Source organism: Cygnus atratus, chromosome 3, assembly GCF_013377495.2.
Source record: "Cygnus atratus isolate AKBS03 ecotype Queensland, Australia chromosome 3, CAtr_DNAZoo_HiC_assembly, whole genome shotgun sequence".
Lineage (NCBI taxonomy): Eukaryota > Metazoa > Chordata > Aves > Anseriformes > Anatidae > Cygnus > Cygnus atratus.
Window position 1 is genome coordinate 7455961 of NC_066364.1, and position 26730 is coordinate 7482690.

The window sequence follows — 26730 nt, forward strand, 5'->3', positions numbered from 1 at the left end:
TACACCAATAATAATCTGCCAGAGCAGCAGATACACTTTGAAACCAGTTTTAAAGAACTGAGCCAGAGCAGCTGCTCTTTAAACCAGATCCTTTGAATTAGTTTAAGTTGATCATGAAGCATCACAGAAGAGTCTGAAGTGCTCAGCTGGGACAGGAGTTGAACTCATAAACATGGAAAGGCAATTATCGTAAGTCCTTACAAGTACTGCCTAATCCCTTGGAAGTAACATCTACAGAGTTTATTGTAATAGAACATCAATTACAGGTTGCTAGTAGCTTCTTCAGGAGCAAGCTTCAGACTGGATAAAACAAAGCAAGAAAGAATGAAACCACATGCTTGTGATTTCAGAGCAGCATTTTTGTTTTGATGCTCAGAGGAAAACAGAAGTACTCCATTATTCGAAAGCAGGATTTGCAGGAGTACTCCTAATTCTTGAAGGTCATGAGGGGCCAGTAGTGCCCTAGTTTTTTCCACATTTCACATAACATTCCTGTCATATTAAAGAATTGAACTGTAGAGGCTCATTAACACAGCAAAATATTTACTTGTTTTCAAAATACTTGTTTTATTTTAAAAGTCATTTTTTGTTTGTAACATTGATCAGAGCTATTTACAATTAAAATCTTTTACAAAAATATATTTTACAATTAAAAAATAAAAAAGGGAATAAACCTACAAGAGTTAAATTCTCATCCCATAAGATTCTGGAGATACAGTTGCAAGTATACACCCATCAGAATTTGAGGTGCATGAGGGTTTCTACAATAAAACATCCTTTATATTCTGTAGCATTACTTACTGCAAATATACAAAGTTATAAAATATTAGAGATCTAATACAGGTATGGTGAAGTAAGGTTCAGTACCTCTCATGGGGAAGCAGAAGTAAGATTTTCTTAGGAAGTTGGTTACTAGAAGGTAACGGAAGTTGTGCTTATGCTTCTCATAATGAAGAGGTCTATTAGGAGTCTGATAATCAGGGTGTGACAACTCCAGGTCTGTGCACACAAGTACAGTCTAGATCAAGTACAAAACTCCCCTATAAAGCACACGCTATCTTCACTACGTTTGTTCTTCCCCAGACAGTCTTCTGTGCAACTTCTTACCTCGCTAAACCCGTTTACCATCGGTAAACATTGATCAGACTCTTCACTGCACACCGACTTCCTCTGTTTCTGTACCAGGATCAAAACCCTTGCGACTTTATCAATTCTTTTCCACTATGGACAACTTCAATGATAACCCTACCGGAATCACTGCAGACAAGTTAGAAGAGTTCAAGGGCTGCTGAGTTGGAGAGTGATAGTTAGCAATATAATATTGAAAATAGCTTGTAAAGTTGTCAGCTCTATAGCAGTGATAAACTTTACTGGAAAGATAGGGAGTGCCTGTAATCCTTCCCAGAAGGATAAAAGCAATAAAGCTTTATTGCCATACATTTCAGGATGTCTGCAGTTTACACTGACAACTGTGCTTTTTTAAAATACTCCTTAACTTATGAGTAGGTGGCAGTAGAATATATTTGGAAAAAACTCCTCAAGTATTTAACAATAACACAGGGATGTCAACTGATTACCACTACATCTTTGGGTAGGCAGAGTCCACTAATTAAATAGAACTCTTTTTTTAGTGTGAATATCAGGCTTGTTTCAGTAATTTAAACACTGCTTCAAAAATCCCTACTTCCCAATTATGGATTTAAGATGTTCAAGTTTGTACTCTTCAATGAAGTCTTCAACAACATGCAGAGCCTTGACCTTCACCAACAGATGAATAACTTCTTTTGTTTCATCACTATAAAAAATGAAAAATTGATATAGCAACACATGTACGCGCCTGACTTTAACATTAATAAACTTAAAATGTACTTAAAAGAGGGTCAAGCATCCCTCCTTCACCACCTGCAATTAGTGCCCCAGATATATTGATCAGTAGCAGGACCCAAAATCTAGAGCCTCAAACAACATGTTGACATGAAGTATATGAGGAAGCACTGAATCCCAAGGGATACACACATACCTGTGGTTATTCTTGTGAAGCACACGTGCACACTGCAGCAAATACTGGCAGAAGTTCAGTAACTCCGGGAGAGTTGATCCATTTCCAAGATCTTCGAACCATCTTTCTGGGAGGCACGCAACCACCTGTTGAGTCAAAAAATATTTTGTAAGTTTAAAAAGAAAAGTTTTTCGATAAAATCAAGTCCCGCTACTTCTGACAGGGACTTCTTTTAGCCAGTTCAGTCATTATTTAGTAGTATGTTTTTTCTTTAAAACCAGGATTATCATTACAAGCAGTTATTCTTAAAAACCCATAGACCAACGTTTGCTCTAAAATGTTTCACACACCAAGATCATGAAAAAAACCTTAAATGGTGCATGGTTACACTCCATCTTCAGGCTAGACCTGTCCTCACGTGAAAAAGCCTTACCTTATCACACTTTTCTATGTTATCCGGCCCTGGTGGTGTGTTTAAGAGGTTCAGAAGAAGGTAACGATTCAGCAGCTTGCTCAGTCCCAAATCACGGACCGTGTCTTCCTGTACAATCCCATTCCAAAGGAGAACATTTGAGAGCAGCTGCAGTGATGAAGAAACAGAATATGCATACTTGGTGGTTGAAGGTATGTTAAAACACAGTACTAGAACTTTTATCTTAGTAAGTGTCCATCCAACTAAAGTACTCAAAAAACAGGATTCACACTCTCCAAATTTACTGTCAGCCACTAAGAAGCTGCATATAATAGACCTTATCAAGTAGAATAATTTTGTATGTGCCTATAAACTGTATCCCACTATGCGTATACATGACCTCCCAAGGCAGGGAGAAGCATTTTACACTTCTAATAGGTTAACAATTTGCTAACGCCCAAATAGAGAATACAGCTATACTTCATTCTTTTCAAAGGAAAGCTGGCAGTCAAGTCCGAATGCAGACAAAAGTACTGAGACATTGCCCCTACAAGGAATATGGACCAATAACAAGTCAGATCCAATTCTAAGTGAACCTCAGAGAATCTGAGACAGAATTAAAATAAAAAGTTTCTACATCTGCTCAGGATAAGGCTATTTCAAGTAACAACCTCAAGGAATGTTACCCTCACAGAAGTTGCATGTGGTCTTCGCAGTCGCCAGTCAAAAAGCACTCACAAAGCCCATCACTTTTGCAGATTTCTCTGGAGTACCTGACAGGACACTTCCATTTATGTGCAGGAGCTGCTAGACAAGTCAGGCTTTAGGAGAGCACAAAACACTGAAATCTCATCAGCTGTACTTCTGTATTAAAATAGCTCCTGACTCGCTTCTCACCTGGCCCAATTAGTATCCCCCCATACAATTTCTGGGCATGCTTTAGAGGCCACTCCTAAGCAGCAGCCTGCAGATGACTATCTGCTTGGAAAGACAGGGTTTAACGACATGAATGGGGGCTGCACAGTGGCAGTGCATCTCTGCCTGAGAAGAGTCTCGAGCACAGACGAGTTCTATTAGTATCAAACAGGTCTCAGGAGTTTAACACAGATGAGTTGCAGCACCCTGGGGTGACAGAATCACAGAATCGTCTAGGTTGGAAGAGACCTCCAAGATCATCTAGTCCAACCTCTGTCCTAACGCTAACAAGACCTCCACTAAACCGTATCACTAAGGGCTACATCTAAACGTCTTTTAAAGACCTCCAGGGATGGTGACTCAACCACTTCCCTGGGCAGCCCATTCCAATGCCTAACAACCCTTTCAGTAAAGAAGTTCTTCCTAATATCCAACCTAAACCTCCCCTGGCACAACTTTAGCCCATTCCCCCTCGTCCTGTCACCAGGCACGTGGGAGAACAGACCAACCCCCACCTCGCTACAGCCTCCTTTAAGGTACCTGTAGAGAGCGATGAGGTCTCCCCTGAGCCTCCTCTTCTCCAGGCTGAACAACCCCAGCTCCCTCAGCCGCTCCTCGTAAGACTTGTTCTCCAGACCCCTCACCAGCTTCGTTGCCCTTCTCTGGGCTCGCTCGAGCACCTCCATGTCCTTCTTGTAGCGAGGGGCCCAAAACTGAACACAGTACTCGAGGTGCGGCCTCACCAGAGCCGAGTACAGGGGCACAATCACTTCCCTAGACCTGCTGGCCACACTGCTTCTTATACAGGCCAGGATGCTGTTGGCCTTCTTGGCCACCTGAGCACACTGCTGGCTCATATTCAGCTGACTATCAACCAATACTCCCAGGTCCTTCTCGGCCAGGCAGCTTTCCAACCACTCATCTCCCAGCCTGTAGCGCTGCTTGGGGTTGTTGCGCCCCAGATGCAGGACCCGGCACTTGGCCTTGTTGAACTTCATACAGTTGACCTCAGCCCATCGGTCCAGCCTATCCAGATCCTCCTGCAGAGCCTTCCTGCCCTCGAGCAGATCGACACACGCACCTAACTTGGTGTCATCTGCAAACTTACTGAGGGTGCACTCGATCCCCTCATCCAGGTCATCAATAAAGATATTAAAGAAGACTGGCCCCAGCACTGAGCCCTGGGGGACACCACTAATAACCGGCCTCCAACTGGATTTGGCTCTACTCATGCCTCTACTCCAGAAAAAAAGTGGAAAATAGTCAGACACCCAAAGCAAGACCATTTTGAACTACTCTCCATATCACCACTGTGACAGTGAAGACGGAAATCCAAAGCTAAAAGGAGAAAACTCCGGTCTGCAGCAAAAGACCCCAGGTCTGACTTCTAGGAACACACATGCATTTGGCAACATATTTTAAAATCAGGTAATACACAGTCTTAGAAATATTAGAAGGTGGAACCAGAATCCTAGGTCTGCCTTGGTTTTGCTGGGTGTCCAAATCATCAAATGCTAAGCTCCATCTTGCCCTCTCTGCATCTGTCTGTGACAGACACGGTAGCTCACCCCAGGAGTGAAGGTGGCAAGGTGGTGAGTCCTTTGCCAAACAGCCCTGAACACATCCAGATCTCCAGGCTTTTTTTTCCTTATTTACAAGAAGCTCTGCATCATGACAATAGGAAACCTATGAAGTGCCGGACATCACAGATGCAGGGGAACTGCAATATTGTCTGTGATTTTAATGGGTTTTCATGCATCTAAATCTCATCTTTAGTACAAATACACTCCCTAAAGGAGGCAGATCTTAGTGGGAATTGAATCATGGGTATTCAGAAATTCCCAGCTTAGCACTCCAGAAGTAAAACTATACTGATGGGCTTATATGAATGTGCAGTGAGTATATCCAACAATAGGGGCAGCATTTGTGCTGTGGGCATGTACTGAGGGAACAGACCTGATAATAGATTGACATGCACAGAATCACAGAATTGAAGGGGTTGGAAGGGACCTCGAAAGATCATCGGGTCCAACCCCCCCTCCAAAGCAGGTCCCTTACAGCAGGCTGCCCAGGTAGGCGTCCAGACGGGCCTTGAATATCTCCAGAGAAGGAGACTCCGATGACTAACATTTGCATGACAATGACTAACTGATCTGATGCACCCGAAGGGAACGAAAAAAGCAGGAACAGATGCTCAAATCAGTCTCTTGCAAAATATGTACCAGTTGGGTAAACAAAGTGCTCATTTATAGTTGTTTTTTAAATCATCACACATGGGTTGATAAAAAGAATATATCCTTCACTGAAAAAAGTAGGTATCCATCCTAATACGTTAATCTCTCAGGAATCAGATTTGTCTGAAAATACATTTCCTTGACTGCTGCAAAGTATTTTTAACTACAATACTTCTCAAAGAAAAGACAGGTATTTTTTCTTTACCTTAACAGCTGACCAAAAACGTCTTTCTTGAAATTTTGAACCTGGTGATGATTTATCTTCCACAGTGCTGGTCATGAAAATAAGAAAAAAGGTGAAATAAGGATTTTGTTTTTAAAAGAACATAAGCAGACAATTGATCTCAAACACTGATGAATTACAATTACGGAATCCTTTCAGTAGTGACAACCAGGTGCAGGGAAACAGCTGTCAATTTAAACCCATTATAATACAATTCCTATAAAATAATTCCCGATAAAATTAGCAATCAGAAGCACCTCATTCCCATCTCTGAAGGAGTGTTCAGTAATAAGCATCAAGAATATAAACCCTACTTTACAAATGACCTGAGGAATCAAGAGCAGCAGGGGTAAAAGACCACCTAAAAATAACACAGGCCCTCAGATACTGTAAATGACTACAGCAAAACCAGACTGTGGAGTGGACCTCAGGTACTGGAAAGCTTTTAGTTACAGGAACAAGTAAGCATCAAGTCCACCGTGGAGTTAATATTTACAAACTCCTAACAAGAGTGAAGCTTCATAACCTTTCCTACAATGGAACAGTAGGAGGCATGTTTGTCCCATTAGCTGCTAATGAATATCTACAATATTTCACCTACATCTGTGGGGAAGAGGTGTACAGAAATAAAATTTAAAAGAAAGAGGTAAAAAAAAATCCTGGAGTCAGCTTACCTTTTAGGATACAGAGGAATAAAGACATCTTCCTCTATAGATTTCTTCATCCTTAGGACAACCTCGTTAATCAAATCCTGTTTTAAAAAAATTAACACGTCTTCACAAGAAAAAGACTTCATCTTCCATTTAAAACGATTTCAATTTTGTTAATCTAGGAATGTAACATATATAGGTGCCACTTGCATATAAAACACAGATCACAGCTACATTAAAGAACTGTTGTCAAGTCTCAGCTTTAAACCATCCCTTTTGGATAACCCTTAAGATGATTGTTGTTGGTTTTTTGTTTAAGATTAAGTTATTTCCTGCTGCCTTGCAGCCATGAAATTCTCTATAAAAATCACTATAAAATCTCTATAAAATTTTGGGGGGAATGTGTTGAAAACATTTTAAGTTTGGGGATTTTTAAATTTTAAAATTTCTGCTGTGAAGAACAACAAAGGAATCCTCTTTTTTCTACTCAATAGCTACTTAAAAAATCTTACAAGCTGAACACTGGAGTATTACTAGCATTTATATCTCAAATTTTGAAAGATAACTAAATGCAAAACTGAAACTTCTAACCATTGCTATTGTCATAAGCAGAAAGATTAGATCTATGATGGGAGTTTTGATAGGTACAGGCAGAACTTTCCTAGGAACAGGGGCTGATTTCTGCCTTAGAAATATCCCATCTTCTACCACCATCAGTAAGGACAGCATCAGACTGGTAAAAGTCAACTATTAAATCTTCTTACTATAAGGTGACAAAACAAGTAAGTACTCAGAACTGAAAAACTTAGGACAATGTTGTAAGTGCACATACGAGCATACATAGTAAGTGTGGACAGTGGATGAAGTTCTTCCTTTCTCAGTACCATAAGAGCTTTTACCTCTTTCGCTTTTCTGCCTTCACTTTTGGACGGAACTTGTTTTTCAAAGATATTTCTGCAAAGCTGTACAAGGTTCTCAGTCTGTGAAGTTGATAAAGGATCCCACACATTCTGTACAAATGCTGGAAAAAAGGAATTTAAATTCATAATATCCAAGTGGTTATCTGCTCTAGTTTCAAGGCATTAAAACGTAATGGAAGCAAACATTTAAAAAGCTAAGCCTCTCATTTACAATAATCTTACAAGAGGCTACTTTAGCCTTATTCTGTGGAACCACGTAATCACTACATCTTGGAATGATTATATACCTAACATTAATTGATAGTTATCACTTACTTATGGTTTCATTGCTTACAGCAAACAACAAACATTTTCAAGACAGCCTTAACATACCTGTAATTTTTGGTAGAACAGTTTTCTCAATCACTCTAGGCAAGACTTCTTGATCAGGATCATCATCCCGTTTTGATTCAGATGTGTTTTTCGCATTACTGAATTCTTCTACAGCTCGGAACCAGGGCATCTCTCCCAAGTCTGTAAAACTCTGCTGAAAGATCATTCCTATTAGTTGTCAGCTGGGCAGGATTGAAAAGAAAAGCTCCATGCAAAAATACATCCAGCGATACCACAAAGATTCTCACTTAATTTTAGATGCATCCTTATCACTGAATGGGCCAAAACAACAAGTTAAAAAATTGGATTTCAAACTAGAATTCAAAGGGTGGGGTTGTCTTCAAATAACTCGGGAGAATTCTTTTTACAAGGGGTGGTGCAAAAGGGCCAGGGGATAAGGGAGAACAAAGTTAAGAAGATTCTAATTCTGAGATCATTAGAAATTAATGGATGTGCTATGCATAGGAAGAGCTACACCTCTTTCTTCATATTAGCACAGATGAAAACGATTCATATACAAAAATGACTTGGCAGGAAGAAACAGACCTTCTCCTTCTAAATAACATACTTTTATCTCAAGCTCTGGAATGCCCCTACAATCCAAATGACAATGTTCCCATACAGAAGTCTTCCCTGCAAAGAGCGGGCCTCTGCCCTGTCATACTTTGAGCTGCCAGAAATACTCACAGATCTCACCAACTAACAAGAATGAGTAAGGCAGAAAAGCCAAGTTTACTAAGACAGCACAGACCAGAAATGTAACAGGTTTTACTGAGCACTGCCTACTGCTTCAGATACACAGATACCCCCTACAGCTTCTGATACCCAGAAGCCTAGAGGTCACCTCTGCCATATAATACAAACAATTTTTCCACAAAAATGAAGTTTGATGATGCACCTACCTCAAGAGGATTCCAATTTATTAACTCAACTCTGATCAATGGATTTAAAAGCTTAGGCAGGCAAAAACTGACGTAAGCATCACAATAAGAATCAGGAAACTTCTCTTTCCATTCCTGGAATTTCAACAGGATTTTTCTGATGTCACAAAAATCTGCATGTACATCTTCAAAGATTTTCCTACTATCCTCTAAAATGTTATCTATGGATAATATTCATTGGGAATAAAAAGAAACAATCACTGAATTTATTGAGGCACAAGCTGAATAGTTTATGAATCTATAGGACACAAGAAATATCTATATGATAATTGCATTTGTCATTTATCTTTCACACATCTTACACTGAAATGGGTTTTAAAACTGGCTCTCTGGAAAGCCCTTTATCAGGAAAAACCAGAAGACCACAAAAAGACAGACTTCTTTATGAACTATTGCACAGATTTATACATCTGCTATGTTTCAAACTTTGTATCACAGACTCCTACAATTTCAGACCTGAAAATCCCTCTGCTGTTATCCAGAAAAAAAGTTATTATGCCTTTCCCAGCTCCTCCTGACCCACCTATTCAAGGCAATTAAAATCTTGAATCAAAATTCATTCATTCCATCTTCAGAAAACAAATTGATCAGACAAAAAAAACTACGACCTTAGATCTATTCTTCCCAAGTAATTAGTCACTGTCTGAATGCATTTCTTCTCTGTAGCATAGAAGAAATGACATAATTCATAAGTAATATTTCTTCACTTTTCTTTGAAAAGTCATTAAAAATATCAGAAACTAATTTTGTTATCATACATCATATCAAGACTGGCACCAACCTTTGCTCTTCTGGAATTCAGTCACCTCTGTTGGAGTCAGTTCATCGTCACTTGACATGCCTTCATGGTGGTCGGCTTTTTGTGACTGCTCTCTCACCTGCCGCCTGCAAGTCCTGTATTTGTAATGAACTCAGATGAGTTACCATTCCCCATGTACTTACACGGAAGGAAGCTTATTGAGAAATAATCCAGCTTCAGAAATACACTAAAAACACATGGTGAGAGCAAAAACCTAAGGAAATGCAATGGGAAGCAGTAGTAATTACGTAACCATAAGGAGCAAGAACTGTGGAACAAGGAGGTACTTTGTGAAGTGACATAAAGGAGGTTACAAGAATGTCTCGTCTTCCTCATCGCCACGCAGGAACCTTTACTACACCTCATCCCTACTGAGGGCTCTAACAACTCATCCCACCCGGTACACCAGACATCTAGCATGGTACTGGAGATACTATCCCTGACAGTCTTAGTACATAGGAAACTACTGAGCCCTCAGTCTGTCACCGTGGTTCCAGATAGCTTGTGCAACAGCACGCATAAAAATTGTGACGGCACTCAAGTGTCAGCTCAAAAAAAGCTATTGCCATGGCACCAAGCATCCTAACAGCTTGCAAAATCAACAGCTTACATGTCACATAGAAATTATATATGTCATGCAAATGACATGCATAAATACCTCAGGTATTTATGTCAATTAGCAGACATGGTTTGCTTTAACTAAGAGGTTTTTAGCACATCGTTTTTCATCCATTCCAATTCCAAATTTCTTACTGCAAAGCACAGTTATGAGTCAAGGCACCAATGCAACTGAAACAGTTTCAAAGCTCCCAGGAACTTAAAAAGCAGCAGTCTCTGAACACTAAAACCCAAGATGTAGTATCTGGGCTACACTGACTGAGGATGGGCTCGATGTTGTACTGCTTAACTCATCACCACCGCCCCAGCAGCAACAGTACTTCCAGCCTGTTTTTGTTACTTATGCAATATTACAAGAACGTATTTCTGTATAAGGTCACAGTATTATCTATTACACCAGGGAGCGAAAAAGCTCCTCTCATACAGTTTTGTAATCAGCCCTACTTAAAGACTTGTTATTTTAAAATAACAAGACCTGAATCAGTATGGAGAGAATTACATTAATGAATAGATTTTTCCAAATAGTTTGAGCTCTGGAAGGCAAATACTTTTTTTGGTGTAATCTTACTTAATAATCCTTTAGATTTACATTCATCACTGCGTAAGTGACAGGAAACCAGTGTGCCATACATTTATCAGAATTAGCTGTACATATACGTAATAGCTACCTTCGATGTTCACACGCTTTCAGAAGCTCCATCTTTCCATCATCTTCCAATCCGCCGTTAGTTGGTTTGTCTTTCCCAGCTAACAGAAGACAGAAACAGACAAAAGAAAACAGTATGATTTAAAAGTTCCTATTTTCTCAAATGCAAAAATGATTCTCCTTCTATTGTTCTTCATTTGGAAAACAGCCAAAGAAAACAAAACCTCCTGATCAAAAACTAACAGTCTCCAGTGTAAAGCACAGCAAATATTGCATGTTAAATGCATGATAGTCAGGTGTGGCTGTTCCTTTTTAACAGCTGATGGAAGAGGAGTTTGAAGACATTCCAGCCAATAATCACCGCTTCCCAGTCCTGGCCAGGAATGGAATTGTCTTCCACAATCTGCTCCTAGCAGCGTGAAAGGCATGTGGAGGGACTTAATTAGCCTGTATGTCAAAAAATGAAACTATGCAATAAATTGAGTAACTTCGGGGTTTTAGTTAGAACACTGCAATGGAGGTTAAATCCCCAGTTTACATTATTCAAGATCATTGAATTTCAATTTCAAGACTAGTCAGCTCCTCACTATTTCTTCTTACGTGGATCTCCTTGTGGGACCCAGATCACTCCTTACTCTCATTCTCAAAGCATTTTCTACTTGGACCATTCATTTGTATCAGTATCAGCTGGCTGGTGTGTGCACAGCATACAAAAAAGCATCCTACCGCTTAAGTATTCCAGTATAAGGAAAAACATCATTTCCACTAAATTAAAACACAACTAGGAACATAAATAACAATTAAAAGCTCTGTTAAACATTCAAGTACAGTTCCATTTGTAATAAGCTGAAAATAAAAAAATAGCTACTACTGACACAAACAAGTACTCTTTTGTTCTAAAGACCTGCTGTCAGTCTACCACACCATTTTACAAAATTACACGTGCTGCTGGTTCTCTCTAATCAGCCTTTTATCCTGTGTAGTCAGAGTACTGCACGCATGGTTGGCTGTTACCAGAAATGGGTGCATCTGGCCTCCATCTGTTCACAGCACCTCCAAGCACATCGCTGTTTGCTTTGCCTAAACAGCTTTAAACTGGATTTTTTTTGTTTGTTTCTTTAAACAGCAACAGCTAAAGATTCACACTGCACACAAACAATGCATCGGCGTGGAAAGAAAACACGAGATGAGAAAACTGTAATCACTTTTCCTACAGCAACTAAAAGATTTGTGTAAGGGTTTTTATCCAAAACACAAACAGCTTCTTTCTTCATGTCCTTCCCTTCATATAATTGTCACTGAAGAGTCTGAAATCTATATTGTGAGCATACACTTTGCCTTAAAGACACACTAATGTAAAGTCACATTGCCCAATAAATGCATTGCTTTTTTCACATATTCACAAATGGCAGAACCCCGTGCCAGCAAGCTTTCAGAGAATCACAGAATGGCTTGGGTTGGAAGGGACCTTCAAGATCATCCAGTTCCAACCCCCTGCCATGGGCAGGGACACCACCCACTAGATCAGGTTGCTCAGGGCCTCATCTAACCTGGCCTTGAACACCTCCAGGGATGCGGCATCCACAGCCCCTCTGGTCAACCTGTGCCAGTGCCTGAGTGTGAAGAATTGCCTCCCAAACTCTAATCTCAATCTCTTCTCTATTAGTTTAAAATCATTCCCCCTTGTCCTGTCGTTATCTGACTGAGCAAAAAGTAGCTCTCCATCTTTTTATAAGCCCCTTTTAAGTACTGAAAAGCTACAATAAGGTCACTCTGGAGCCTTCTCCAGGCTGAACATCCCCAGCTCTCTCAGCCTTTCTTCATAGAGGTGCTCCAGCCCTCTGATCAACTTCGTGGCTCTCCTCTGGACCTGTTAGTCTTTCCCCAGCTTAAGACCTACTAGAAAACTGACTCCATTTCTCCTTTTAAATACTGAGATAATTGCCAAGATTAATAACCCAAAATTAGTACTCGGTCATGTTATATTCGCTAGTATACCAGAAAAAAAGAGCATTATGGGCCTTACTGAGGTACGGATTTCAACTTAGATAGAGTGCAACACGTTTACTGACAACATGAAGGGGAAAGAAGATGAAAAGTGGGAATAAAATACCATCCAAAAATTAACTGTGTATTTCTGCTTAAAGAATGAATGTTTCAATAAGAAAGTAACTTGTGACTTCATACTAACTTGTCAGATGCTGAATATAAGCAGATTCAATTTTCAGCTCATCTTGCCTTCGTTTCAACACTGCCATGGCTCGTTGCTGAAGAAGTGCATGTGCAGCCAATTCCAGCTCATTAATGTATTTCAGCTGAAATATAGCAAACAGTAATCAGGTTTGAAATAAAAAAAAAACAAAATAAAAAATAAAGTGTTTCCATGGATTTTCAACCACAGCAGCGAAATTAGAACTGAAGTACTAAAGATTGAAAGTTCCTGCTCACTGGAGGTTTTCAGGCTGTTTTTTTAAGACTGAAAAAAAAATTAAATTGCTTATCAAAGAATTACCTAAGACTTTATGCAAAAGTACTCAACAGGACGCTTGTGTAACACTTAGTTTGCTTTCAGTTTGCCTTTGAGCCATTAGCCATTAAAGGAAAAATATTAACAAGCACTTGCTTTCTTTAGGGTTACACAAAAAGACTCACAACTGCAATGCAATTGGCATAAATTAGATTTGATAGCACTGTCTATACAGGACATTTTCACCAAAGCTGAACTTTAGGCAGCCTCTCCCCATGTCCAAACCTTCCCTCATCTTTTTAAACAGATAATGTTTCAAGAAACAGATAGAGCAGATAACAGACAAATCCTTACACAGCTCAACTAAATCAATCCCAATTCAAATCTAACATGAAATCCTTATTACCTCCATTACATAAAGAAGTCACATACATTTTGAGATCCCCAAAGTGAATTTAAGCCCCGCCTCTTGTTCAACTTCAGCACACTCCGGTTATTGTACATACACAAAACTCCCCCCAGTAAGATTTTTGGTTTTATTCATCAGAATCTAGGTGAGACCACAGACAAGTCAGTATACCTATACTAGTTTGATCATTACCAACCCTCACCATGACCTCAAGTTTATTTCTCTTTAATTTTGTTTCCTGTTGTATTCAAATTTCTGAGTTTTTAATTGTGTAGTGTCCTTTTTACCATCATTTCCAAACAAAAAGCCCTCATCTTCTCATCTTACATTGACAGAATGCACCTTTACCATGATTTAAAAAAAAAAATATACACATACTTTTTCATTCAAACAGTTTATCAAGTTTTCTACATATGTCTTCATGGCCCTGTAGAATTTGTAATTCAAAGCAGCATCTGAAGACTTCTCTAATTCCTCGACAGTCATCTTTGAGCTTTCAATGTCCTGCATATATTTTTCGTACTCCCTCTGGTGGGCACAGTGCACATCCTGCAATGATGTTATCCTAAAAAAGGAAAACCCAGACAACTGAAACTATTGCCAAGTTAACAGCTAATGCATTCCAAAACGTTTTCTCCCCACTAAAATAAAGCATAAAATCTTTGCCTGTGCTAAGAATAGCACTTGCATTTGAGCTAAGAAGCATTGAAAGTTATATGCGTGCCAGCATTTGCAAGAGTATGGGGTGCGGGCAAGCATCAGGCTTTGGAGAATCAGATGTCACTTACGTGGTGATAGTTTTGAAAGCACCACTGACATTTTACCTAGACTCCTCAATACACTGTGCTTCTCAAAAAAATGAAAAAGTTGAGTGGTATCACATTAAATTGATTCTAGTCAACATAAATTCAGTAAAACTATAGCACATGTCAGTATGTCCACAACTGCTTCTGGCTGAGCTGGCTCTGAAGGATGACAGGGGATGGCTTACCTTGGGATGCCTGACCCCAGCTGTCCTGCCCAAACACCCTTTTGGGGGTTCCCAGCTCCACCCAAGGACATTTCAGCTGCCCATACAGCAGCTGCTGAACAGCTAAGAAGTCACAGCTTGGCACAGTAAGGGGAAAAAAAAAAAAAATCACAGCATGGCTTGGAAGGGACCTTTAAAGATCATCTAGTCCCATCAAGACAGGTCCTAAATGGGCTGCACAGAATGTACTGCTGCTTTAGGAAATACTACACTATTTTTGCAGCTGTAAGAGGGATAGGATAGCCTACAGTGAGGGATTTTCCTCACTGTAAGAGGGATAGGATAGCCAGCTGCATCTGCCCTGTTTGAAGTTTTCCATGCTTGGCAAAGTTAATGTTGTACCTACACTCCTGTAAGAGCAAGCACAAAGATCCACTACTTTATTCTAGGTAATAAAGTGCTGCTGAAAAGTTCAAATACTCTTAACAAAGCGCTGCCAAGTTAAAAGTTTGTAATACTGTGCAAGACATAATTGGCATGTTAACCCAAAAATCCTCCAATATTCAGGAGAAAGAATAAAAATCAGAATAAGAGTCATCTCATATATATAATAAGAGTCATCTTAGAGTCAGAATAAGAGTCATCTCTTATTCTGCAAGAAAATGATCACAGACATCTGAGAAGTTAATACTAAAAGCAGTATTTACCTTTCAGTCAGTCGCTTTTTTATAATTTCCAAGCTCACAGGTGGTAAGGAAACAGAGGTATCAAACTTGGGTTTAGCTGGTTGAGATTTACACAGGGAAGCATCATTGTAAATTTCCTGAAAGAATTGTAACTGTTAATTTTTAAGCCACAAATTTAATGAGTTTAATACACATTTTATTAAGTTCTGCCTCTGCAGCTTTATAGATCAACAAGAAAATTTGAACATACAAGGCATATGATAAAAACATACGTGTTTCAAAGATTAAATTCAGTAATTTTTGTAAAACATATGCAAGGATAACTGAATATAAAAACTGTATATACATTGCATCAATACTGTCCATACATACATAAACAGCACAAAATAATTTGTAATTTAGAGTGCATTAAAGTTGCTCTCTTCTTGGTCTGAATATATTAATCACTCTAGTGATACATAATGACAGCTGAGACCTCACTAGTACTACAATTTTAAATATAAAATGTAGAAATCATAAACTACAGTCAAGCAGTGATAAGGACAAAATTTTCATTCTGAAAACTCAGCTTGACTGTAATTGTAACCAAAAAAGGATTCCATTTTAGCTTATAATTTACATAACATACTACATTCTAAAACAGTAGAAGCTTGTAAGTTAAAACCTAAACAACACACAATTAACTGAAGCAATCAAGTCCATGACTAACAAGGCTTGTAACAGTTTTTGCCATTTCCTGAACAGCAGAAATTAAGGGTTTTGCAGAAACAAGTGGGGCATGAGGGCCAATCATGCTGGATTTGAAACTCAAAAGATCGATGCAACTTTCCCCCAATCCTCTAACTGCTCCCACTTAACAAGCAGCATTTTTTACAATTGTGCCTTCTGAAATAAAGAATTGGTCTTTCAGATTTTCCTCATCTGATCCAGATTTGATGATCTAAGCCAAAAACAAAACTACCTCTACAGAGAACACATTTTTGCCAGTTATTTAACAGAAAAAATAAGACCATTCTGCCTAAATGAAAAAAAACGATTGCCACCCAACAGAAATTTGGCACTGATGAAATAACCAATTTGGCTTTGCATCTTTTTATACGGCAGTATTTGAGAAATCTTGCAGTCAAGATCCCTGGGTTCATCTCTGCTTCTCCCAAGGTGTTCCTTCACAAGTTGTTAACCCCTTGAGGCGTTACAATATCCTTCTTCTGAACAGCATCGCAGAGATCACAAATTGTCATTATCACCTTTTCCTGGAATAATCAGCACCAAACTTCCTAAAAATCTCTTTGACTCAGCAGAAAGGAGATATGACTCCAGAACAAGCTCTCTTGCCTATGAGCAAAAAGCAACTTTCAGTGGTTAAGAAAGCACATATCACCTGAGAGAGCTTGACAGCTTTCTTTATTTGCTGTTCTTCCCACCTCATTTGTGCTTCATCTTCACTTGACTCATCACTAACAGACACTGGAAGTTAAAACAATCATTAGTACAGTACTTACGTTCTTACATACCTCCCTATTCCCTGCCCAATACTTCTCCTCCCTCAAAAACAACACTTCCTATAGCCATTACTGGAACGGATGTACACAAAAAACGGCAGATGAGAAGTCTGCACATGAAGGACTTCGAAACAGGAAGTCTTGGAAATGGCAATTGGAATTTGTAGAACTGATAATAATATTCATTTTCTCAACATAGTGTTTCTCAGACAACTACTATTGCAGTACCAGGCGCACAAACACCTCACTTATGTTTCAAAGCAAAATTATATAAAATGTAAGTACAGTTATACTGTAACAGGGAACATTATACAGAGCAAATCCTTGAGTGATCCAAAACATATGCTCTACTACAGATACAAAAGTATCTCATTAGCATTGATTAGAATTACAGAATTAGCTCATAGCTATGCAATCCTTATAACCATTATTTAAATAAGAACAATTTTTTTTTTCCCTCCCCCTTTTCAAGAAGAGCCATAACATCAATGTGGGTAGACCACTGGGAGGAATGGAACATAAATGGGAGACAAGATTTAGAAAACTTACTTAGGACGATTGTTCTCACACCAGTTTCATACACTTTAAATGTTATGCCTCCAACAAGGCTTTTTTTTTTTTCCCCTCTCCAGTCAGCAAGGTCAAGAATCATTGTAAAAGTTTTTCCTCAAGGCATCCTGCAACCCTATATTAGTGAAACCTAAAGCAGGTAAACGTCTCTCATAAAACTCAAGCACCAACTTTACAGCTTTTTGCCAAGACCCACCCGGAGCAAATGTTCTCATTCTTCCAGATGTCAGCAAAACAAGGACACAGCCAGTGGGAAAAACGGCCCAAACTCACCCATGTGTTCAGTCATTCTCTGCCTAAGAGTTCTCATTTTCGGAGCAAAATTGAGATTCTTCATATCAGGCTCATCTTCACTCTCTTCACTGCTTTCTCTTCTCCGAGAAACCTGACGACCATTTGAAACATCCAGTGGAAGATAGTCAGCCTGTGTCCTGGCTAAGTGACGTTTCCTCCGAGCAGACTCAACACAAGCTGCACTGGGGATATTAACTGCATTGAAGAGAAAAAAAATTCAAGTAACGCGCTGTATTGTTCCTAATGTCAATAACCACCACAGTTCAAGTTCACTGTACAATTCTGATTACAGGACAAGATATTTTTCTTGGAACCTTACCATATAATATTACAAGTGAATATAAGCAGGTGGAAAGACATCCTTAAAAAGCAGCTCAATCGAAACAACAAAACTCAGACTTTTTCTTTCAAATAATCACTAGCCTGTTGTCCTTTTTCCCATCTCCTCAAAGGATCAAGGTGACTGAGCTAATGCAGTTCACAAAGAAATCAAAAGTTTACAAATAAGACAGCATAGATGAGGTTAAATTCTAATCTCAAAGTGAATTATGCATCATTAAAGATCAGTTTTTTCACTGCCTTTCTTCCAAAAGGAATGGTTACAATTTTTGATCCATTTCCTGAAATTAACACAGAACCACAAACATTCGCAGTCAAAAACATTGGGGAACTATCGCTGTGCTTTCAGAAGGGTCAGCCTCAACTCAGCACAAACAAGACGCTTACATCTTACATGATTTTAGCTAAGTGGGATTCATCTCACCTGTCTTGTCATGTACTTTCAAACAAAAGAAGTTGTAATACTACTTCTAAAAAAATAAATAAAATACATCCACCACTGACCTGGTGATAAATCCTTCCTCCTCCCTGGAGGAGTGGATTCATTTTCAGAGTCTGCGCTGTTGTTGTCCTCACTTTGTGAAGAATAACTTTCCTCCTCCTCCTTCTCCTCTTCATGCATGTCTTCATTGTTACCAGTTCCAGGCTCCAAATCACAGATTTCTGCTGTAAGTGAAAGAAGTAAGACATGATTTCAGTTTTGGCTCCTGAAATGTAATGTGCCATTAACTATTTTACTAAATTACTATTTAGTTGCTAGTAACTGTTTGGACTGTATGACCAAAGACTGGTCACACATCTATTTCCACCCGTCCTTACCAAAACGGGCCAAACCTCCACACATTCCAGTACAGTTATTTACAGCCCAAATCTCCTCTGGAATTGAAGCATCTGTGGCAGCCCTGAACTAACACATTCTTCTGAGAGACAGAGCACATTTGTACACACAAGAGCAACACATAAGCTCCCAGCTGACATCTGATTTATGTCTTCATAGGTCACAGCTTCATTTCATAAAGGGGGGGGTGGTTTGATTGTTTTTAGCACTAACAATGAGGGAGCTTGTACTTGAGTAGTAAAGATTAATTTATGTTTTGTCTCTGATTATCTTTGAATTCTCTAGAAACACTGCTTTCTCTTCAGTCTGCCACCAGACTATTGAACATGCCACCAGTTATGAGTAAGGCATACTTTTATAAGAAGTTACTAAAGATTTATTTGAACCACAAAGGAAATTATATCTCAACCTAGTCTATTTTTATCTAGCAGTAGCATTACAGCACATCTGTGAAATGCCAGAGGTGTCAAAGAGGTAAAGAGAAGGGAAGAGAACATCTTATACACACTTGTAAAACAGACAAACCCCAAATATCCCACTAAGAAACTTTACTAAGATTCATTAAGACTTAGAATATTAACAGAACAATCAAGGCTATTGATGGCATCCAATTAAGATATCCACATTTTAATAGCAAAGTTTAATAACACAAAGCTTAAGGTTTACCCTAAGCTCCGTCAAACAAAAACTTATTAAGCTCACATTAGATCTGAATTTGTGCGCTAAGAGAACACTGCAAACTGACAGTAACCAGCAGTGAATAGCTGCCACAGTTTTAAAGTCATGATGCTGTGACATTTGTCACATGTTTTTAATCCACTGATATACTACAGAGGTTCTGCATACTCAGCTCTTCTCAGGAACTCCAAGTTCCGAACCCCTTTTAGCAAGGTCAGTAACGAAAAAAATAAAATCGGTAGAAACGGACTAAAATTATAAGCTTGTAAAGTAACACTGCAAGTATCATCCCAGAATCAAATAGCAAATAGAAGGCATCTAACAGTATTGAGGCATAACTCTTAATTTACTGATTTCATAATGTTTTCATAGAACTAATGTAGAAAATCTTTTAACAGTAGAAGTACGTACTTTTGCTTTCTTCTACTTCTCTCTGTGCAGGCAGCAGGCTTTTCTTCTTTTGAATTCTAAAGGTTACTTCATTGAAGGACGGCTTTTTGATTTTGAAAAGTTCTTCATCACCTGGAGAGATAAAACACAATGACTCAGAGACATATTGACAAAGTACTGTACATGCGTGTATATATATAAACCAAATAATCCCTACATGCGCACATGCACTTACATGTGCATTCAGCATATATTTTGAAGCTCTGGCTGCTTCTATCTAACTAACTTCTAACTGATTATCTAGCTCTGACTAACTTCTGTCTAACTATCACTTTATCGCTCAGGATCCCTCACTTCTGAATTTACAACTGTGGAGCTTAGCCTCCTTGACAGAGCAACACCTCCCCTAGCACGACCTGAGGCCATTTCCTCCTGCCGTATCACTTGTCACCTGAGAAAAGAAACCAACACCCTGTTCACTGCAGCCTCCTCTCCCGTAGTTGTAGAGAGCCACAAGGTCTTCCCTGAGCCTCCTCTTCTCCAGACTACACAACCCCAGTTCCCCCAGCCACTCCTCTTAAGTCCTGTTTTCGAGTCCCTTCACCAGCTTCATTGGTCTTCTCTGAGCTCCACCAACTCAATATCCTTCTTGCAGCAGGCTACCTTTCTGTTTTTTCAAGTTTTCTCTAGCTCTACAAAACTTTCCAATGTGTGCCACAAGCACACAAAGAGATATCAAAGTGCTGTTACAGGCACGTCTCTCCTAAACCCCACAACATCCATAACACAGGATCCCAACTTGTGTTCAGAGGAAGATGCATAGAAGGGACCTGCAGCCCACCAAGCAACCAGCACCCCCACTGTACTGGGTTTACGTGGCAAGGGTTTGGTAGCAGGGGGCTGCAGGGGTGGCCTCTGTGAGAAGAATCCAGAAGTTGCCCCGTGTCAGTGTCAGGTAAGAGCCAGCTCCAGCCGGCTCCAAAGGGCCCACCACTGGGCAGAGCTGAGCGCTGCGGCCTGTGGAGAGGCCCCTGGTGGAGCAGGCTGTCCCCCTGCAGCCCATGGGTCCCACATGGAGCAGATCTCCACGCTGCAGCCCGTGGGTGGAGGAGCCCCCGCTGGAGCAGGTGGATGTGGCCTGGAGGAGGCTGTGGCCCATGGAGAGCCCCTGCAGGAGCAGGCCCCGGGCCGGAGCTGCAGCCCGTGGAGAGGAGCCCACGCAGGAGCAGGGGTCTGGGGGGAGCTGCCGCCCGTGGGGGACCCGTGCTGGAGCAGTTTGCTCCTGGGGGATGGACCCCGTGGTACGGAGCCGTGTGGGAGCAGTTCTTGAAGAGCTGCTGCCTGTGGCAGCCCCTGCAGGATCAGTTTGGGAAGGACGGCATCCCATGGGAGGGACTCCACGGGGAGCAGGGGCAGAGAGGAACCGCGAAGGAGCGGCGGAGACCAAGTACTAGGGTCTGACTACAATCTCTTATCATAGAATCACTAAGGTTGGAAAAGACCTCCAAGATCACCTGGTCCAACCATCCCCCTACCGCCAACGTCACCCACTGAACCATGTCCCTAAGCACCACGTCCAACCTTTCCTTGAACACCCCGAAGGAACGTGACTCCACCACCTCCCTGGGCAACCCGTCCCAATACCTGACTGCTCTTTCTGAGAAGAAATGTCTCCTCATTTCCAACCTGAACCTCCCCTGGCACAACTTGAGGCCATTCCCTCTAGTCCTAATCACTAGTTACCTGTGAGAAGAGGCTGACCCCCAGCTCCCCACACCTTCCTTTCAGGTAGTTGCAGAGAGCAATAAGGTCTGCCCTGAGCCTCCTCTCTTTATATATCATATCTGTTCCCTGTTTCCTTGCACCACTCGGGGGGAGGAGGTGGAAGAGGGTGGATGGGGCGAAAGCGGTTTTAGTTTGCTTTTAGTTTCTCACTGCTCTAGCCTATTAGCAATAGGCAATAAATTGTATTGATCTCCCTGTGCGGAGCCTGTTTTGCCCATGATAACCGACGGGCGATCTCCCTGCCCTTATCTCACCCCCGAGCCCTTTTTGTCCCATTTTATCCCCTTCCAAGAGGGGCAGCGACCGAGCAGTTACGGCAGACCCCAGCAGGACAAACCCCCCCACCATGAAGCCACCGCGGCGGTGCCCAACGAAGCCGAGAACCCCCCGCTCTCCGCCCCCTCACCTTCCCGCTCCTCCTCGCTCCCGAAGCTCAGCACCCCCGCCCGGCTCCGCACCCCCGCTCCGCCCCGCACGGGCCGCTCTGCGGGCAGCGGCCCCACCGCAGCGGCGGTGCCGGGGTCCTGCGGCGGGGCAGGGGCAGGGGCAGGGACAGGAGCATGGCCAGGGTCAGGCTCAGCCCCCGGCTCCTCCTCGCTGCTGCCACTGGAGGCCGGGCGGCGCCGGGCGCGGAAGGTGCGCGGGGCGCGGCGGAACATGGCGCGGGGCGGGCCCGGCATCGGCTGCGTGCTGAGGGTGCGCGGCGGCCGCTGGCTCTGCCCCCTGCGGGGCGAGCCCCGCCTCTGATCCCCGGGGGAGGGGAGGAGCGAGGGGAGGGGAAGGGAAGGGGAAGGGCCTTGCACAGGCTGAGGCGGGTGTGGGAAGTGTCATCCAGCTGAAGGCGGTCTGCGGGTGGGTGATCACTCTGACACGTGAAAATAAAATTTATTTGAAGGGCTGTGTGTGTGTGTGTTCGTGGTGGGGGTGGCCCTGATGGGTCTTTCCCCTGCCCCGCAGCTTGGTGCTACGTAGTTGTCAAAAAACAATCACGTTTTTTATTTTGTTTCTCTGGATTTAGCTCACTGAAGGAGGCAGGCGAATGCCAGCACTGTTAAGAGGGGATGGGAACAGAAGGATGGTGGGGTTGTGGCAAAGCAAGGACTTAAATTTAGTTTGTGTGGTGAGGGGCTGTACAGTGCCACGTACATCTCTGTGTTGAATGAGATCTGTGGAAAGAAAGCTTCAGGTCCAGCCCCTACGGTTACACCAGGAACAGGGCAAGTCCTTCAAGTAAGGCCTGTGTGTCCCAAGAGAAGTATCCAAAATAGTGGACATTTGATATGTTCTTGCTTAAATTGCTTCACCCCTCCCTCCTTCATCTGTAGGATGAAGATACCAACATTAACTTGCCTCAGGAATCACATGAAGAAGAGAAACTGTGTTTGTGAAGCACAATGCGGTACAATAAGACCAATATAAAAACCCAAGAGAAAATTAAAATATTTCTAGTTAGTGCAGGTTCTGCACAGTTCATATTAAATAAAACCCAAGGCTGTACAATGAATAATAAGGATTATAAAAACTAACAATTCAATAAGCACAGTTCATCTTGCAAATGTCATTCATCCTCTGCACTGGAAAAGGTTGGTGGGTCTTGTGAAAAAAAATGAAGTAGTTGTGCAAGTAGATATGTGCCTAAAAAATGACTTACTGTGAGCTCTGATGCAAAGCTGCATTATAGCTTTGCAATTTATATATGTTTCCCCTGTATGTTTTCTCTGACTGAGGGGTGAAGTCAAGGATAGTCTGAGGATGCACAGGTACACCAAATTTATCTGCCAAGTGGATAAATTGGACAATGCTGAGTTTGCTGGCATAGATCAGCCTGGAATTATGTCAATGAAGTTACTTGCTTCTTATTTACTGTTCCAGCACTGATGCTACATGATGCTAAACAGATCTCAAGAGTTGTCCTAGGGGCCTGTGTTTCCTCTGACATTTTTTTTAACAGTTGGAAATCTCCTTTCCTTTTCTGTGACTCTATGTTAAGTCTTGAGAGATTCTCTATCTGATTTTAAATTCTTCAATAGTGAAGTAAGTAATAGAATAATAAAATTCATCTAGTGAGTGCTGTTTAGGCAGGACTGAACTGCCTGCTTGGAAGACAAAATGGTCCAGGCCTTCAGCATGGCAGAAACGTGGAACAGATCTGTGGCACAGTTGGTATTAATAGCAGGGAGAAACTGCTGTGTTTGCAGTTATCACTCCAGCTAATATGCCCACTAAGTGCCAAGATACTAGTCTAAGTAGTCTCATCTAACCAAAATGATCCCAGTGCAGAAGAGGAAAAGCAAATTCAATTGCAGCAAAGTAGTATAGTATCTCTTTGGAAGGAATTCGGTGCAAATGCCGGTGAATTTATTTTGCTGGGCACTAAAAGCTCATTTGCCATGCAAATGGATTTTGAGAAGGGCTCTGTGGAGATCAGTGATTCAGATCAGCAAATTTCTATAGGTTTCTCTTACCAAAGCAAGAAGTAGCATTAAAGCAAGATGAATCTTGCACAACATTTCCAGTGAAGCATTAGTGACTGATAGTATGGTCTCTTTTCATACTCCGTAGACTTCAGCTCTGGCTTTAACTCCGTTAAACTTTAACATCAAAGTTACAAAGTGACTTGCTCTGTAAGACTCACTGTTCATCAAAAACAAGTTTCCAGTGCAGAAGAACCCAAACTCAAAGGCCAAATCGATTTTGCCTCAAGACTGTAAAACTAGATTAAACCTTCTGAACGCAACAACTTCTTTATCTCCCGTGGCTGGAGTTACTGCACAATGTTATTTGCAGCAGCTGAGGGAACACTTCGTGCTTGCTTCTTTTTGTGTCAGGAATAAGTCCGGCAGAACATGAGGCAAACAAAACAGAGGAGGGCAGTATCACCTCAGACTGTCAGTATTACATGGGACAAGTAAGAGCCACAGTCATCAGCAATGTCTACATTTCATTAACACAGAGTTTTAGTGTAGACTTCCAAAAACTGGCTTAAAATCAGTGATCTGTTTACCCCATCAATTAATGTGTGATTGTATTAATTATGTTATTAATCATACATTTACTTTGCTCTCTTACACTGTTTTGTCTATCTTTATCACTGCATTTTATCTTTCCAGAAATCTCTGAATGAGGAAAACTTTCCTTTCCACAGCAACTCACAAAACATACTAAAAGATCAGAGAAAATTTATTTCAAAGTTGATTCATATATCATTCATCCTTTAAAAGCAACTTATAACTCTAGAGGATTTTACAAAATTCTGGTAAGAGGCATACCATAACTTCTTAGGAGTGGTTCTGGGGCCTGGTTTCTAGTCTCCCCATTTGCTGGCACCTGAACATTGGAGCCCCTGAAATGACAGCCCCTTTCCAGTTGCTGGTACAGACCATCTCGCTCACAGCTGCACACATAGGAGTTTGTAATTTGGGTCCTCGACTGCCACTGTGCCCTTGTGCACATTTGGGTTTCTGGAAATGGGCCTTTGATGGGCTGATGGCTCCTGCAAGGGGCCTGGGAGCAGCCAGGCAGAGTGTTATTTGGACAGCCCCTATCCCCTCACACCACTTGTATCACATAACCTAAAAACGTGAACCCAATGATATCTTTCTAGCACCTAAAACTGAAGGCTTTGGGAAAAAATAATCAATTCATAGCAAACAGGTAAAGATACCAGCGTATTGGAATTCAATTGCTTTCTTGGCTTGTTTCAAAACATATGAGAGTGGAGAAACATATGCAACTGAAAAGAACTTGCATCTCTGACTTACCAAAGTATCATTTACTAATTATAGTGTAAGGATTACAAATTGCAACAAATAACCTTGCTTAATGCTATTAATGTGTTATTGCCAGCAGTTGAAACCTGAAATTCATATCTACTTGCATGTTTCTCAATGCCTGTGCTGTAGCTAGGTTTTGCAAGTAAAACTCTGTGTCTGCTCAGCTGCTGACAACACTTTATTTGCCAAAATTCAGCCTGCATGAGTCAGTGCTGCCTTCACAACACATTCTGGCCTGCCTGGAAATCTACTTTCTCTATGGTTACATAGATTTTCTTTAAATCTCAAACTAATTTCAGTATGATTAGCCAAAGGAGCCTTTGCTACTCTGAACAAATACAGTCTAGCTCTCCATCCCCTACGAAATAGTATTTGTGCTCAGCAGGGAACAAAGTTGAGCGATTAATGTTTTATTTTATACAACTATTAACTAGCAGAAAATCCTGCAAATTAATACAGTAGGTTGAACCATTTGTTGTTTTAAGAACTGTGTGGGTTTCTGGTTCAGACTTCAAAACAGCATCATTGATGCAGCATGTGCTTTGTGCTTGTATACCTTTTTGATAAATTATTACTTATAATCAGCATCCAAAATGCACCACCCCCGTAGTGTTATGTGTGGAAAGTAAATATTAACTTGTCCTTTTGTTTATCCCATTGTGTTTTGTGTCTCTAGGTTTAAATAAAGACCTAGGCTAAAGACAATTATCTACCACTTGCTCAAAAGGCAGAAAACAGTTGAATGCTGATGTAAAAATGAAACCTGGTAGGAGTGTTAAAAGAGGGCTCGTTGCTTTTGTGTTGCTGAGGGGAAAAGGAAAAGGCACAAAAGAAAATTTACCATGAATAATTGAGATGAATCTAATACAAGGGTCAGAGCTGTCATTCATCAGGTAGGTGTGACTGTTTCTAAGTTCTGTGTAGCTGGGACACACCAAGCTGGACGTCCAGGTGAGGAAATGCCTTTCATTAGCAAGCAAAATTAAGTAGGATACCACAAGAGGAACCTGTGCAAATCACTGTGCTGCCATCAGTGCTTTTTCAGAAATAGTTGTTGCTCTACTTTGCATTCCCTGATGCCTGATCAGTAAGTGTTCACAAAATATGGCTTATTCTTGGCAGTAGCTGATTTCTGGTGTTCACATATATTCTTTACTTAGCTTTAAATGTTTTAAACATATGCTTGCATAAATATGTCTGTCAGCAAGCTTAGACGCTGCCTGGTCAGAGGGCTTGGACAGAGAGAACAAAGTATTCACTTCTGGATTGTTTTCCTGCAGCACAGCAGAGAAAATAAGCA

At 41.0% G+C, this 26730-nt stretch overlaps 1 protein-coding gene across 4 annotated transcripts; it reads right to left on the reverse strand.

Annotated features, from left to right (window-relative positions):
• Window positions 1-545: 545 nt before the first annotated feature.
• On the reverse strand, window positions 546-22356 carry GCFC2 (GC-rich sequence DNA-binding factor 2). Of its 4 annotated transcripts, none has more exons than XM_035560122.2 (18): window positions 22064-22356; window positions 19894-20004; window positions 18471-18629; window positions 17607-17822; window positions 16643-16728; window positions 15283-15398; window positions 13984-14170; window positions 12921-13044; window positions 10752-10830; window positions 9448-9560; window positions 8628-8827; window positions 7726-7876; window positions 7333-7454; window positions 6458-6534; window positions 5766-5832; window positions 2433-2579; window positions 2021-2145; window positions 546-1795 (listed from the first exon to the last, which is right to left on the reverse strand). In XM_035560122.2, the coding sequence occupies exons 1-18, from the start codon at window positions 22335-22337 to the stop codon at window positions 1681-1683; spliced, it is 2469 nt and encodes an 822-aa protein (XP_035416015.2). In that variant the 5' UTR covers window positions 22338-22356; the 3' UTR covers window positions 546-1680. The 4 variants fall into 4 exon arrangements, with proteins under 4 accessions (XP_035416015.2, XP_035416016.2, XP_035416014.2 ...); XM_035560123.2 differs by having other exon boundaries at window positions 7726-7879; XM_035560121.2 differs by having other exon boundaries at window positions 7726-7879; window positions 18471-18632; window positions 22064-22355.
• Between the last annotated feature and the right edge of the window lie 4374 nt (window positions 22357-26730).